Consider the following 13,468-nt stretch of genomic DNA (forward strand, 5'->3'; position numbering starts at 1 on the left):
TGAGAGGTGAGTACGAAGTGACCAGGGTGAGAGGTGAGTACGCAGTGACCAGGGTGAAAGGTGAGTAGCAGTGACCAGGGTGAGAGGTGACTACGCAGTGACCAGGGTGAGAGGTGAGTACGCAGTGACCAGGGTGAGAGGTGAGTACGCAGTGACAAGGGTGAGAGGTGAGTACGCAGTGACCAGGGTGAGAGGTGAGTACGCAGTGACCAGGGTGAGAGGTGAGTACACAGTGACCGGGGTGAGAGGTGAGTGGTCAGCTGGGATGACAGATGGACATACAGAACCCAGCAGCAGACACACTAGCAATAAGGGAACGTAGTGGTGACATAGTGGTGACATAAATAACCTTCAATATAATAGGACGAGGTTGTTAATCAAGCCAGTTTACAGGCCTACTTATCTGAAGGATCCGTGTCAAGTATTTGATCGAAAGGATGGATCACAAATCAATACGATCAATTTTGTACTAGAAATGTTTTGTTTCGTGCCACCTGTGCAGAAGGATGGGTAAGTCTCGTTGTGTCGTCTTTCTCCCCACTGATCATGTGACCTCCTGCTTCTAGACAGGTAGAACCACATGTTTATTTTTTATTTTTTACCAAGCATCAGCTGCTTCAGTGGAAGAAGAGCGGGAGAGGAGGAGGGGTTGGAGTGGGGTGTGGGGGGGGGGGGGGGGGGGGGGGTTTGATAAAGCCTCTTTGCGTGGAGGTTGGTTGAACCAGTCAAGCTGTGCATCTTGACCGCGCGAGCTTCATCAAGCGCTCTGAGGGGGGGATAAAGCCTCTTTGCGTGGAAGTTGGTTGAACCAGTCAAGCTGTGCATCTTGACCGCGCGAGCTTCATCAAGCGCTCTGACCCATAGTCGCCTCACTATGAGTCATAGCCATGCATCAGCCTGTGTGCAGTGTCCGACAGCTCCACCGTGTCTTACGAGCGATATATTCAGCATTGGGAACGGTGTCCGGTCACCTGTGAAAAGGACAGGAGCCGACCGAACACTCCTTTGGCACAGTTTTAAAGAGCGTGTTGTGCTAGAGTGGATCCTCTGGGGGAGGCTGACGTAGAAATAGAATGGATAGAACGGCCGTCGACCATTCAAGTCAACGATATGGCACACATACTGTGTACGACTGGAGGCCATTGCGAGTTTCACCCGTGAGTTTACCAGTCAAATTGGCAGAGTTTAGAGGTTCCCGAAGCCCGTTCTATTCATTATAATGTCTGTGGAGTTTGCTCTGTGTCTGTGAGGTGTTTGTGGGGGACGGGGGAGAAAAGGGGGGGGGGGGGGACAAGGATGGTGTGGCTGGCTTTAGATGAGAGAATGTGTCTCCAGAGCACAGTACTCCGGAAGATTAACGCATGCTAGCGTTTCCATAGTGATCGTGATATTTCATTTTTTTTAAATTCCTGTCGAGGACCGTGAATTCAAAAAAATGGCAGGAGAAAACACAATGATAATGAAACAGTGTTGGAGTGGTATTGTGTTTCCTTGGTTACGATGCAAATCTAGCATTTTCAGACCTGTAAATGAACTGTATAGTATGAAACAGTTCAAAAAACAAGGTTAATAATTTCACCAAAATATTATATATATTATGTATTATATACATTATTATAAGTTATAACTTATATATTGAATAGAATTTACACTACGTGGCCAAAAGTATGTGTGCAGCTGCTCATCGAACATCTCATTCCATTGGAGTTGGTACCCCGTTGTGCTGCTATCACAGGCCTCCAGTCTTCTGGGAAGGCTTTCCACTAGATGTTGGAACATTGCTGCTATAACAGACCTCCAGTCTTCTGGGAAGGCTTTCCACTAGATGTTGGAACATTGCTGCTATAACAGGCCTCCAGTCTTCTGGGAAGGCTTTCCACTAGATGTTGGAACATTGCTGCTATAACAGGCCTCCAGTCTTCTGGGAAGGCTTTCCACTAGATGTTGGAACATTGCTGCGGGGATGTCGGAGATGAGCATTACTGATGTCGGGGCACTGATGTTGGGCGATTAAGTCCTGGCTCTCAGTCGACGTTCCAATTCATCCCAATGGTGTTCAATGGGGTTGAGGTCAGGGCTCTGTGCAGGCCAATCAAGTTCTTCCACACTGATCTCGACAAACTATTTCTGTATGGATCTCTCTTTGTGCACGGGTGCATTGTCATACTGGAATAGAAAAGGGCCTTCCCCAAACTGTTGCCACAAAGTTGGAAGCACAGAATTCTAGAATGTCACTGTACTCTCTAGTATTACGATTTCCCTTCACTGGAACTAAGGGGCCTGAAACATGAAAAACAGCCCCAGACCATTATTCCTCCTGCACCAAACTTTACAGTTGGCACTATGCATTTGGGCAGGTATCGCTCTCCTGGCATCCGCCAAACCCAGATTCATCAGTCGGACTGCCAGATGGTGAAGCGTGATTCATGACTCCTGAGAACGCGTTTCCAATGCTCCAGAGTCCAATGGCGGTGAGCTTTACACCACTCCAGCCGACGCTTGGCTTTGCACATGGTGATCTTAGGCTTGTGTGTGGCAGCTCCGCCATGGAAACCCATTTCATGAAGCTCCCGACGAACAGTTATTGTGTTGACGTTGCTTGGAACTCGGACAGAGGACAGACGATTTTCAACGTGCTTCAGCACTCAGCGGTCCCAATCTGTGAGCTTTTGTGTTCTACCACTTTGCGGCTGAGCCGTTTTTGCTCCTAGACATCCACTTCACAATAACAGCACTTACAGTTGACCGGGGCAGCTCTTGGGAGGCAGAAATTTGACAGACTAACTTGTTGTAAAGGTGTCATCCTATGACTGTGCCACATTGAAAGTCACTGAGCTCTTCAGTAAGGCCATTCTACTGCCAATGTTTGTCTATGGAGATTGCATGGCGGTATGCTCGATTTTATACACCTGTCAGTAACAACGGGTGTGGCTGAAATAGCTGAATCCACTAATTTGAAGGGGTGTCCACATACTTTTGGCCATTTAGTGTATATTGTCAAATCATAACCAATCATCAAACATAACATAGTATTTAGTTGTCTTGTGGGTTATCTCTGATTATAAACTGGGTGGTTTGAGCCCTGAATGCTGATTGGCTGGCATCCGTGGTATATCAGACCGTATACCACGGGTATGACCAAACATATATTTTTTACTGCTCTAATTACACTGGTAACCAGTTTATAATAGCAATAAGGCACCTCAGGGGTTTGTGGTACATGGCCAATATACCACGGCTAAGGGCTGTGTCCAGGCACTCCGCGTTGCGTCGTGCCTAAGAACACCCCATAGCCGTAGTATATTGGCCATGTACCACACCCCCTCGTGCATTATAGATTAAATATACCGCGTTCCAAATGCAAGCCTATTCCCTGTATACTTCTTTGTGTGTTGGTCATAAGTAGTGCACTGTATAGGGAATAGGGTGCCAGATAATGTCTATGGGTCCCTACGATGGGTAGAGTCTGGTAGGGCCCCTATGATGGGTAGAGTCTGGTAGGGTCCCTACGATGGCTAGAGTCTGGTAGGGTCCCTACGATGGCTAGAGTCTGGTAGGGTCCCTACGATGGGTAGAGTCTGGTAGGGTCCCTACGATGGCTAGAGTCTGGTAGGGTCCCTACGATGGGTAGAGTCTGGTTACATACCTGTCCTCCTGCATGGGCTTGACATGCCCAGCCGACAGGATGTTGAGTGACAGGATGTTGGGGTCTATGATGGCATCGTCCCCCTCGGGAGAGTTGCGGATACGACCTGGTGAGAGGAGGAGGAGGAGGAAGAGGAGACGTTAGATTGGTGCGCTTGATAGATATTGATGTTGTTCATAACACAGACACATTGTACACAAACAGTCTTGAACCGACTCACCCACAACCAGTTCCCGGACATCCTTCCACTTGATGTCTCCACCTGTCTCATGAACGATGGTCACAGTGACACGCCTCTGGATACCCTGAGAGGGGGAGTGAGAGAGAGAGGAAGCATTATGTTCAGAAACAGGAAGCATCATGTTCAGAAAAAGAAAGCATTATGTTCAGAAACAGGAAGCATTATGTTCAGAAACAGGAAGCATTATGTTCAGAAACAGGAAGCATTATGTTCAGAAAGAGGAAGCATTATGTTCAGAAACAGGAAGCATTATGTTCAGAAACAGGAAGCATTATGTTCAGAAACAGGAAGCATTATGTTCAGAAACAGGAAGCATTGTGTTCAGAAACAGGAAGCATTATGTTCAGAAACAGGAAGCATTATGTTCAGAAACAGGAAGCATTATGTTCAGAATGAGGACGCATTATGTTCAGAAACAGGAAGCATTATGTTCAGAAACAGGAAGCATTATGTTCAGAAACAGGAAGCATTATGTTCAGAAACAGGAAGCATTATGTTCAGAAACAGGAAGCATTGTGTTCATACAGAACACATCAGTTCAATCATAACATACTTCTCCACTCCCTGAATGACCTACCTGGTGCAGCATGAATGTCCCATGGCAAGGCATGCCTCCTCTGTGGTCCACTCCTGCTGGGACGTAACTGTGGGAAACAGAGACAACCATCGGTTATTTTCCTGCAGAGTAACAAGACTCTCGTCGATTTTCACATCGGCCAATAAGTAGTTAATGCTGTCGCTGATATTGTTTTTACTCTGGGTTCTTACATAAACGTTCCACGTTGGGTAATAGTTTTCTAAATGTAAAATCGTCCGAGACTGCAGTCATCTTTAATTCATTTAGTTAACTCTTTCTCGAACTACACTGTCGGTTTAAGGGCTTGTAAGTAAAAGCATTTCACGGTAAGGTCTACACTTGTTGTATTCGGGCGCATGTGACTAATAAAGTTTCATTTGATTTAGATTATTTGATCATTAATAGAACATTATTAAGAGTATAATGTTATAATATTGATCATGGATTAGCAGCTGCGTCTGTTGAGGTGAAACTGGAGCTTTGCCTCTGCGTCTACGGTACTGCGGCAATGTCCATTCATCACTTACAATATATTCCCCAAACAATTGTTTCCCTCTAGGTAGTATGGGGTAGTGTGAATATTGGAAGGTAGCCTATGGTAATCATTTGAGCGTGGTGAGATGGAATACATCATGGAATTTAATATAGAGCACATATATAAGGTTGTATATACACTATAGTAATTTAGTATATATATATATATATATATATATATATATAGTATCTCTGTGGGATACTCACTCTCCACTGGCCTCCAGTTCGCAGATCTCAAAGAACACCATGAGGTCATACTTGCAGTGGCAGGGCCCGGCTGTAGGGCGCATCAGGGTAGTCAGCTTGGTGGCAGGGACTAAAAAGGAGGAGGTGAAGGGAGACCAGGTTATCACAACAAGAGACTCAGTCTTCGGTAGCAGGGAGCAGGGAGAGCTGCGACAGGAAGAAAGGTTTAAAAAAAGAGAGGGGGGATGAGAATAACGCAGGGAGAGATGGAGGAACCACTCAGTACAGTCCTGCAGAAAGGCAGGGTAATCAATGCAGCAGTCATCCCTTAACAATACAAGGATGTGCCTGTGAAAAATTACAATCTGCTAAAACTACCTGTAATTATTTGGGTATATTTACAATATTTCTCAAGGGAATAATGGAATAACGCTTCTGGATAAGGGTATTGTTACCGAGTAGCTCAGGTCCTACAGAAAGAGAGGTCAAGGTGTGATCGATCAAAAGCACGCTAACACAGATCTTTTAAAAAAAACAACAAGCAATAAATGATTGTTTATGGTAACTACAGAAGCTGAAAGCCCATAGATCCATTTGAGGAAGAGATCACAGGAGGAACTCTCGGGGAAAAATCAACCAGACAGGATAACAGTAGACACACGACAAGGCAACGAGAAGAGAGCCTGTGGAAAAATCCCTGAAACACAACCTCCTCTTTTTATATCAGTTGGTAAGATATATATTATCTTTTTTTTATACTGAACTCAGTTGATACCAGAATGTAGGAGCGACGTATTCATGTGTTTGTCTATGACTACAATATATTTGGTCATCTATTGGTGCTAATTTAAGATGTCTGTTTCTTTATCTGATTCACAATTTATCATCTTAGCTGCATTTCCACAGTTCAGCCCAATTATGATAAATTTCCCCATTTATTGGCAAAAGATCTGATTGGTCAAAAGTGTCATGACATCAGATTTTGTCTGCCTGTGTAAATGCACATCGGAGTGATATAAAAAGAGGTTTGTTTCAAGGGAACTTCATTGGCCCAGACACACAGACAGTAACCAACCCGGTTTCTGGGCTCTGATAACTGAACAGATAGAGAGGGGCGGGGCTGGAAGACTGGGTGGCCCCTCCCCCTCGAGGAGGAAAGAGGCGGCCAATCCGGCTGCGGACAGGGCGTGGCCTGACAGAGAGTCCACCAGCGCCCCATTGAACACCTCTGGGACCAGGTAGCGAATCAGCTCCAGCGTCTTCTCCCGGTCGGGCGGCGTGTCATCGTCTGCTACTTCACAGTCACATGTAGAGTAACACGTACCCAACAACATTGAACTGAGCTGACGTGACAATACACAGCATAAGAGTACAGCCGACAGCATCAAGCGTGACATTACATAGACTAACAGAACACGAGCACGGAGGCAATGCAACAGACATGCGCTGTAGGTAGCAACATAGAGTACTGTACACAGGCCATACAACAGAATGATACGCACTGTATACTGTGTGCTGTGTACTGTGTACTGTGTGCTGTGTACTGTGTACTGTGTGCTGTGTGCTGTGTGCTGTGTGCTGTTACTGTGTACTGTGTGCTGTGTGCTGTGTGCTGTGTACTGTGTGCTGTGTACTGTGTACTGTGTGCTGTGTGCTGTGTACTGTGTACTGTGTGCTGTGTACTGTGTACTGTGTGCTGTGTGCTGTGTGCTGTGTACTGTGTGCTGTGTGCTGTTACTGTGTACTGTGTGCTGTGTGCTGTGTGCTGTGTACTGTGTGCTGTGTACTGTGTACTGTGTGCTGTGTGCTGTGTCCTGTGCGCTGTGCACTGTGTACTGTGTACTGTGTGCTGTGTACTGTGTACTGTGTACTGTGTACTGCTTCAAAATAAAAACAGACATATCTTTATATAGATCCATTCTTTGGGGGGGTTGAAGTCTATTTGTTTACTAAGACTGAATACAATGGTTCTGGTGCTTACCTGGTTTGGACAGGGGCATGACTTTGGGGAACTGCCTTCTGCAGGGACGCAGAGGGCTGCTGGGAGAGAGACAGGTACAGTAAGTTATACAGTATGTTACCGTCACATAAGTTTTCCCCCAGAGCCTTTGTGGCGTTAAGATTATCGTTAGAACCTTCTAGTAACTTCTAGAAACAGAGGTGTTTCCCAGAAACCTTTGTTAGTACCTTGGCTCTTATAGGACGACTGCACTTCCTGATTTGGCCTCATTTTAGATTTGGTTAATAAAGTAGTGGCCATGACTGATTTAAAACACGAGTTGGTTTCGTGTTTGTACACCTATTAGTTTTCTCATACAATTATTTACAATAATTGTATATGAATTTCTACAATTTATAGATGGTTAAAGTTTGTTTTCGTTTTTATCATTTATATTTTGTTTACTATTGGAATTGGAAAGTATTGTCCAATGTGCATTGTGTAATTTACAGATGGTCCCTAACGAGCCCCATAGGGATATCCAAAGTAAACCCACATTTACCACGAAGGATTACGATTGGGCCACATGGGAGCTGCACTTTCTGACTTGTTGCCAGCTGTGGGCGGGATTGAAAAAAATTCAAACTTCATTTGCTTTGTGATGCAATCAAAACTCGGTTTTGGATGAGCCTGACTTTATGACAGAAATTATCCTATTTTCTTAAAATATTTTTTTTACGCTTTGTAGTAAATTTTGGTCAGTAGAATAAATGTTTCTGACTCATATTGACGGATGCTTTCTAAAGGACACGTTTTGCTTTTAAGGGGCAGTTGCTCTTCAGAAACACGTTCGAGACGTCTATGAGTGATCCAGACCATTCTCAACACAGATGTCTATGAGTGATCCAGTCCATTCTCAACACAGATGTCTATGAGTGATCCAGACCATTCTCAACACAGATGTCTATGAGTGATCCAGACCATTCTCAACACAGATGTCTATGAGTGATCCAGACCATTCTCAACACAGATGTCTATGAGTGATCCAGACCATTCTCAACACAGATGTCTATGAGTGATCCAGACCATTCTCAACACAGATGTCTATGAGTGATCCAGACCATTCTCAACGCAGACGTCTATGAGTGATCCAGACCATTCTCAACGCAGACGTCTATGAGTGATCCAGACCATTCTCAACGCAGACGTCTATGAGTGATCCAGACCATTCTCAACGCAGACGTCTATGAGTGATCCAGACCATTCTCAACGCAGCCAAAGTGCATAGTTTGTTATTTATCCCGCGTTACTTCATTCACACAAGATCTCCTCAAAACAATCATGGCCGCCGATTAACTACAGAACGAAGTTGACAAAAAAAATACAAAATACAAAATTACCAAAGCACTGCATCTCAGCACAAGAGGCGCCATTACAGTCCCTGGTTTGATTCCAGGCTGTATTACATCCGGCCGTGATTGGGAGTCACATAGGGTGGCGCACAATTGGCCCTGCGTCATCCGGATTTGGTCGGGGGTAGGCTGTCATTGTAAATAAATAATTTGTTCTTAACTGACTTGCCTAGTTAAATAAAATAAAATTGTGTGTGAATGGTGTGCCCAATCTGTGACTTAGTATTGGGTAAGACTAATAAACTACCTCAATAGCCTATTTGCAACCATAGGTGGTTAATATATCTCCAGGAGATGATCTGTCACACACACAAACGTTCTCTCTACGTTCTTGTTTTTTGGGGGAAACACACCTATCGAACGTTCTCTCTACGTTCTTGTTTTGGGGGAAACACACCTTTCGAACGTTCTCTCTACGTTCTTGTTTTGGGGGAAACACACCTATCGAACGTTCTCTCTACGTTCTTGTTTTGGGGGAAACACACCTATCGAACGTTCTCTCTACGTTCTTGTTTTTTGGGGAAACACCTATCGAACGTTCTCTCTACGTTCTTGTTTTGGGGGAAACACACCTATCGAACGTTCTCTCTACATTCTTGTTTTGGGGGAAACACACCTTTCGAACGTTCTCTCTACGTTCTTGTTTTGGGGGAAACACTCTTTAAAAAAAATAACAAATGTGGCTTGTAAAAAATAACGACGACTCTAGTACGATCAACGTAACACTTAGGTTACATCGCAAGTGGGCAACGAGGCCCTGTCCATTACAATGAACATAATGACGAGAGTGACCAGCGACTAGTGTACCTGATCAGGTCCTTGCACAGAGCAGGGAAGGGCTGTTTCTGGTAGTGACCAAACACCTCAAACACCATAGGCTGGGTCTTGATATAGTCCACAAAGGATTTGGTGACCTCTACAGCAATCTGTTAAACCAATAAACAGATAGCTAGTTTTAAACACTTGAGAAAGAAAAGCATATATAACCATCACATTTGTGTATTTCATTCTTCTTGCCACCTGCATACTACAGTTTTTACTGTAAAACACAGAGCTTTATAATGAAATGTGATTGATCGACTGCTTACGTTCTGTACGTGGTAGAAGCCCAGAGGAGGGCCTCGCCCTGTGTTCTTCAGAGGCTCTGTGGAAAAGGCCTCATCGTGACAGTGGATGAAACTGTAGGTAAACCCGAGAGAGAGAGAGAGAGAGAGAGAGAGAGAGAGAGAGAGAGAGAGAGAGAGAGAGAGAGGGAAGGGCTTGTTAGCTACCACTCACAGTCTGTTACGGGCGGTCTAATAGATCTGTTGATCTGAAAGATCTTAGAACCTACAATAACAACAACAACAGCAACTTACTTGAACTGGCAGAAGATGTCAGCGTACTCTGCGGAGATGCTGGAGGCCTGGAGGACCGTCACTCTGAAGGTGAAGATGTTACCTATCCTCAGGTGTTCCAGGGCTCCGTCCAGAGCTCCTCCCTCCAGGTTGGTCTTCAGGGGGCTCTCCAACTCATCTGGACTGGCTACAGGAGGGGGGGGGGGGGGGGGGGGAGAAGAAGAGACATTGAGTATATGTAGTGTGCGAATTCTCTCTGTAATACACTACCCTACATCCTTACAATTGTATATCTTCAGTGAATCTGTTGGTTCACTCTGGCACACTCTCATAAACACACTGCCTACCCGTACATAAATACATTTAACATAATGAATATAAGTACTGTACACGCAGACAGACCACACCCACACAAACAGTTTGATGAGAGACCACAGATAGTCTCTCTCGCAAGACAGTTTGATGAGTGATCACAGCAGCCGAGGACAGTCAGTTTGATGAGAGACCAAAGCGGCTGAGGAGAGACAGTTTGATGAGGTACCACAGCGGCTGAGGAGAGACAGTTTGATGAGACATCACAGCAGCTGAGGAGAGACAGTATGATGAGACATCACAGCGGCTGAGGAGAGACAGTTTGATGAGGTACCACAGCAGCTGAGGAGAGACAGTATGATGAGACATCACAGCGGCTGAGGAGAGACAGTTTGATGAGGTACCACAGCAGCTGAGGGGAGACAGTTTGATGAGGTACCACAGCAGCTGAGGGGAGACAGTTTGATGAGACATCACAGCGGCTGAGGGGAGACAGTTTGATGAGACATCACAGCGGCTGAGGAGAGACAGTATGATGAGACATCACAGCAGCTGAGGAGAGACAGTTTGTTGAGACATCACAGCGGCTGAGGAGAGACAGTATGATGAGACATCACAGCGGCTGAGGAGAGACAGTATGATGAGACATCACAGCAGCTGAGGAGAGACAGTTTGATGAGACATCACAGCGGCTGAGGAGAGACAGTTTGATGAGACATCACAGCGGCTGAGGAGAGACAGTATGATGAGGTACCACAGCGGCTGAGGAGAGACAGTTTGATGAGGTACCACAGCGGCTGAGGAGAGACAGTTTGATGAGGTACCACAGCGGCTGAGACAAGAGACTACACAGCCAGTGGTCGTTACCCGCACAATTGTTGTTGTTGACCTCATCGGCCGAGGGTTCCATCCCTGAGTTCTGTCCCTCCCCTTCCACGAAACGCAGCTCTTCCTGGGACTCCCCGGTACGGGATAGACCAGTGGGGCACGACTCAGCCTGGAACTGACCACAAGGGACAGCATACAGTTAGCAAAGCTGGGAGGTAGGCCTAGTCACTGACTAGCCACAAGATAGCATACAGTCAACAAAGCTGGGAGGTAGGCCTAGTCACTGACTAGCCACAAGATAGCATACAGTTAGCAAAGCTGGGAGGTAGGCCTAGTCACTGACTAGCCACAAGATAGCATACAGTTAGCAGAGCTGGGAGGTAGGCCTAGTCACTGACTAGCCACAAGATAGCATACAGTTAGCAAAGCTAGAGGGGTAGCCAGCTACTGAAAGTGAGAAAGGCTAGAGGTGGTAGCCAGCCACTGACCGTTAACAAGGCTAGAGGGGGAAGCCAGCTACTGACAGTTAGCAAGGCTAGAGGGGGTAGCCAGCTACTGACAGTTAGCAAGGCTAGAGGGGGTAGCCAGCCACTGACCGTTAACAAGGCTAGAGGGGGTAGCCAGTCACTGACAATTAGCAAGGCTAGAGGGGGTAACCAGCTACTGACAGTTAACAAGGCTAGAGGTGGTAGCCAGCTACTGACAGTTAACAAGGCTAGAGGGGGTAGCCAGCTACTGACAGTTAACAAGGCAAGAGGGGGTAGCCAGATACTGACAGTTAACAAAGCTAGAGGGGTTAGCCTAGTCACTGGCAGTAAGCAAAGCTAGAGGGGGTAGCCAGCCACTGACAGTTAGCAAGGCTAGAGGGGGTAGCCTAGTCACTGGCAGAGCTACAGTAAAGGCAAATATGTTTATAACTAACCCAAGATAGGCCACAGCCTGTCATTTTCAATAGGAGCAAATTAATCATTGTTGGCCAAACAAGCAAGGGGGTGGGCAGAGCCAAGGACAAAATAGCGAGAGCCTATCACTTTCTAGTATGTACTTGCATATTTCCATTAGAGAATGCCTACTATGTGAAGTGTGCGAGCGCAATAACTAAATTCGCACTTGAACTCCTTCGACAGCTTACAATTGGCTCATTCATCCCCTCTCCTCTCCCCTGTAACTATTCCCCAGGTCGTTTCTGTAAATGAGAACGTGTTCTCAGTCAACTTACCTGGTTAAATAACGGTAAAATAAATAAATAAAAATAAACAACGCAAATGTATTTTTACTGCCGACCACTGGGCTTCCTCTCATCACCATATTTGGTGGTGAGTGGAAATGCCAATCGGATTCTTCTGATTTATACATCCGGTGAAACATCTGGCTCATTGTTCTATCGGTGGAAGACGTGGTAGCCTAGCCACTGACCGTTAGCAAAGCTAGTGGGGGTAGCCTAGCCACTGACCGTTAGCAAGGCTAGTGGGGGCAGCCTAGCCACTGACCATTAGCAAAGCTAGTGGGGGCAGCCTAGCCACTGACCATTAGCAAAGCTAGTGGGGGCAGCCTAGCCACTGACCGTTAGCAAAGCTAGTGGGGGCAGCCTAGCCACTGACTGTTAGCAAAGATAGTGGGGGTAGCCTAGCCACTGACCGTTAGCAAAGCTAGTGGGGGTAGCCTAGACACTGACCATTAGCAAAGCTAGTGGGGGCAGCCTAGCCACTGACCATTAGTAAAGCTAGTGGGGGCAGCCTAGCCACTGACCGTTAGCAAAGCTAGTGGGGGCAGCCTAGCCATTGACCATTAGCAAAGCTAGTGGGGGCAGCCTAGCCACTGACCATTAGCAAAGCTAAGAGAGATAGCTCATAGATTTACATATAGATACTTTAGACATCGTATCGGTCCCATTAGGGCGTCTGTGAGAGCATGGTCAGCGCCAAAGGATGCCATCTCTATTTTGAAGTAGTACATTTTCTTCTACTAATACTTCTATGAGTTGGTAAACAAACTGAAAAGGTGCATACTGCCCCCTAGAGGGTGTAGTCTGAACAGGTTTAAAGACAATGCAGTTAACCTGCAGTTATGGAATGTAACCCATAGGAAGTCCCACCCAGCTGACCGCTACTTCAAAATGGTGAAAGTCCTCAATAACGCTCAAGCTTTTGAGCACTAGAGTCCTCTATCTATCTCTATGACTCCCGACAGTTAGCTAGTAAAACTAGGGGAGCTACATAGGCACTGACTAGAGAAAACAGTGCCCGATATCCTCTGTGGATTTGCTCAGGAGACGTACCTTCTCAAACTCCCGGTCCTCGAAGGAGATCTTGGCAGTGCCAGACTGACGGACACCGGAGCCGTAGTCAGGTGCCTCCTCGTCAGCTGGAGGGAAACACAAAACACCTTCACTTGACTTCCTCTAGAAGTCACACTCAGTCTGTCCTAGAGTTAATCCCTACCTGAGCTAATATACT

The 13,468-nt window shown here is 46.1% G+C and overlaps 1 protein-coding gene across 1 annotated transcript in view; it reads right to left on the reverse strand.

Moving 5' to 3' along the window:
• The window catches only part of LOC139416564 (kinesin-like protein KIF1A), a 146,445-nt gene that overhangs the window by 25,917 nt on the left and 107,060 nt on the right, over positions 1-13,468 (reverse strand). Inside the window, exons 27-36 of the mRNA XM_071165380.1 lie at positions 13,291-13,376; positions 11,052-11,181; positions 9,894-10,059; positions 9,624-9,714; positions 9,343-9,461; positions 7,166-7,221; positions 5,206-5,314; positions 4,465-4,531; positions 3,867-3,951; positions 3,647-3,752 (exon numbers count right to left, since the gene is read on the reverse strand). Of these exons, the coding sequence (XP_071021481.1) occupies positions 3,647-3,752; positions 3,867-3,951; positions 4,465-4,531; positions 5,206-5,314; positions 7,166-7,221; positions 9,343-9,461; positions 9,624-9,714; positions 9,894-10,059; positions 11,052-11,181; positions 13,291-13,376 (1,015 nt within the window). The remainder of the gene's footprint in view (positions 1-3,646; positions 3,753-3,866; positions 3,952-4,464; positions 4,532-5,205; positions 5,315-7,165; positions 7,222-9,342; positions 9,462-9,623; positions 9,715-9,893; positions 10,060-11,051; positions 11,182-13,290; positions 13,377-13,468) is intronic.

Source organism: Oncorhynchus clarkii, chromosome 1, assembly GCF_045791955.1.
Source record: "Oncorhynchus clarkii lewisi isolate Uvic-CL-2024 chromosome 1, UVic_Ocla_1.0, whole genome shotgun sequence".
Classification (NCBI taxonomy): Eukaryota; Metazoa; Chordata; class Actinopteri; order Salmoniformes; family Salmonidae; genus Oncorhynchus; species Oncorhynchus clarkii.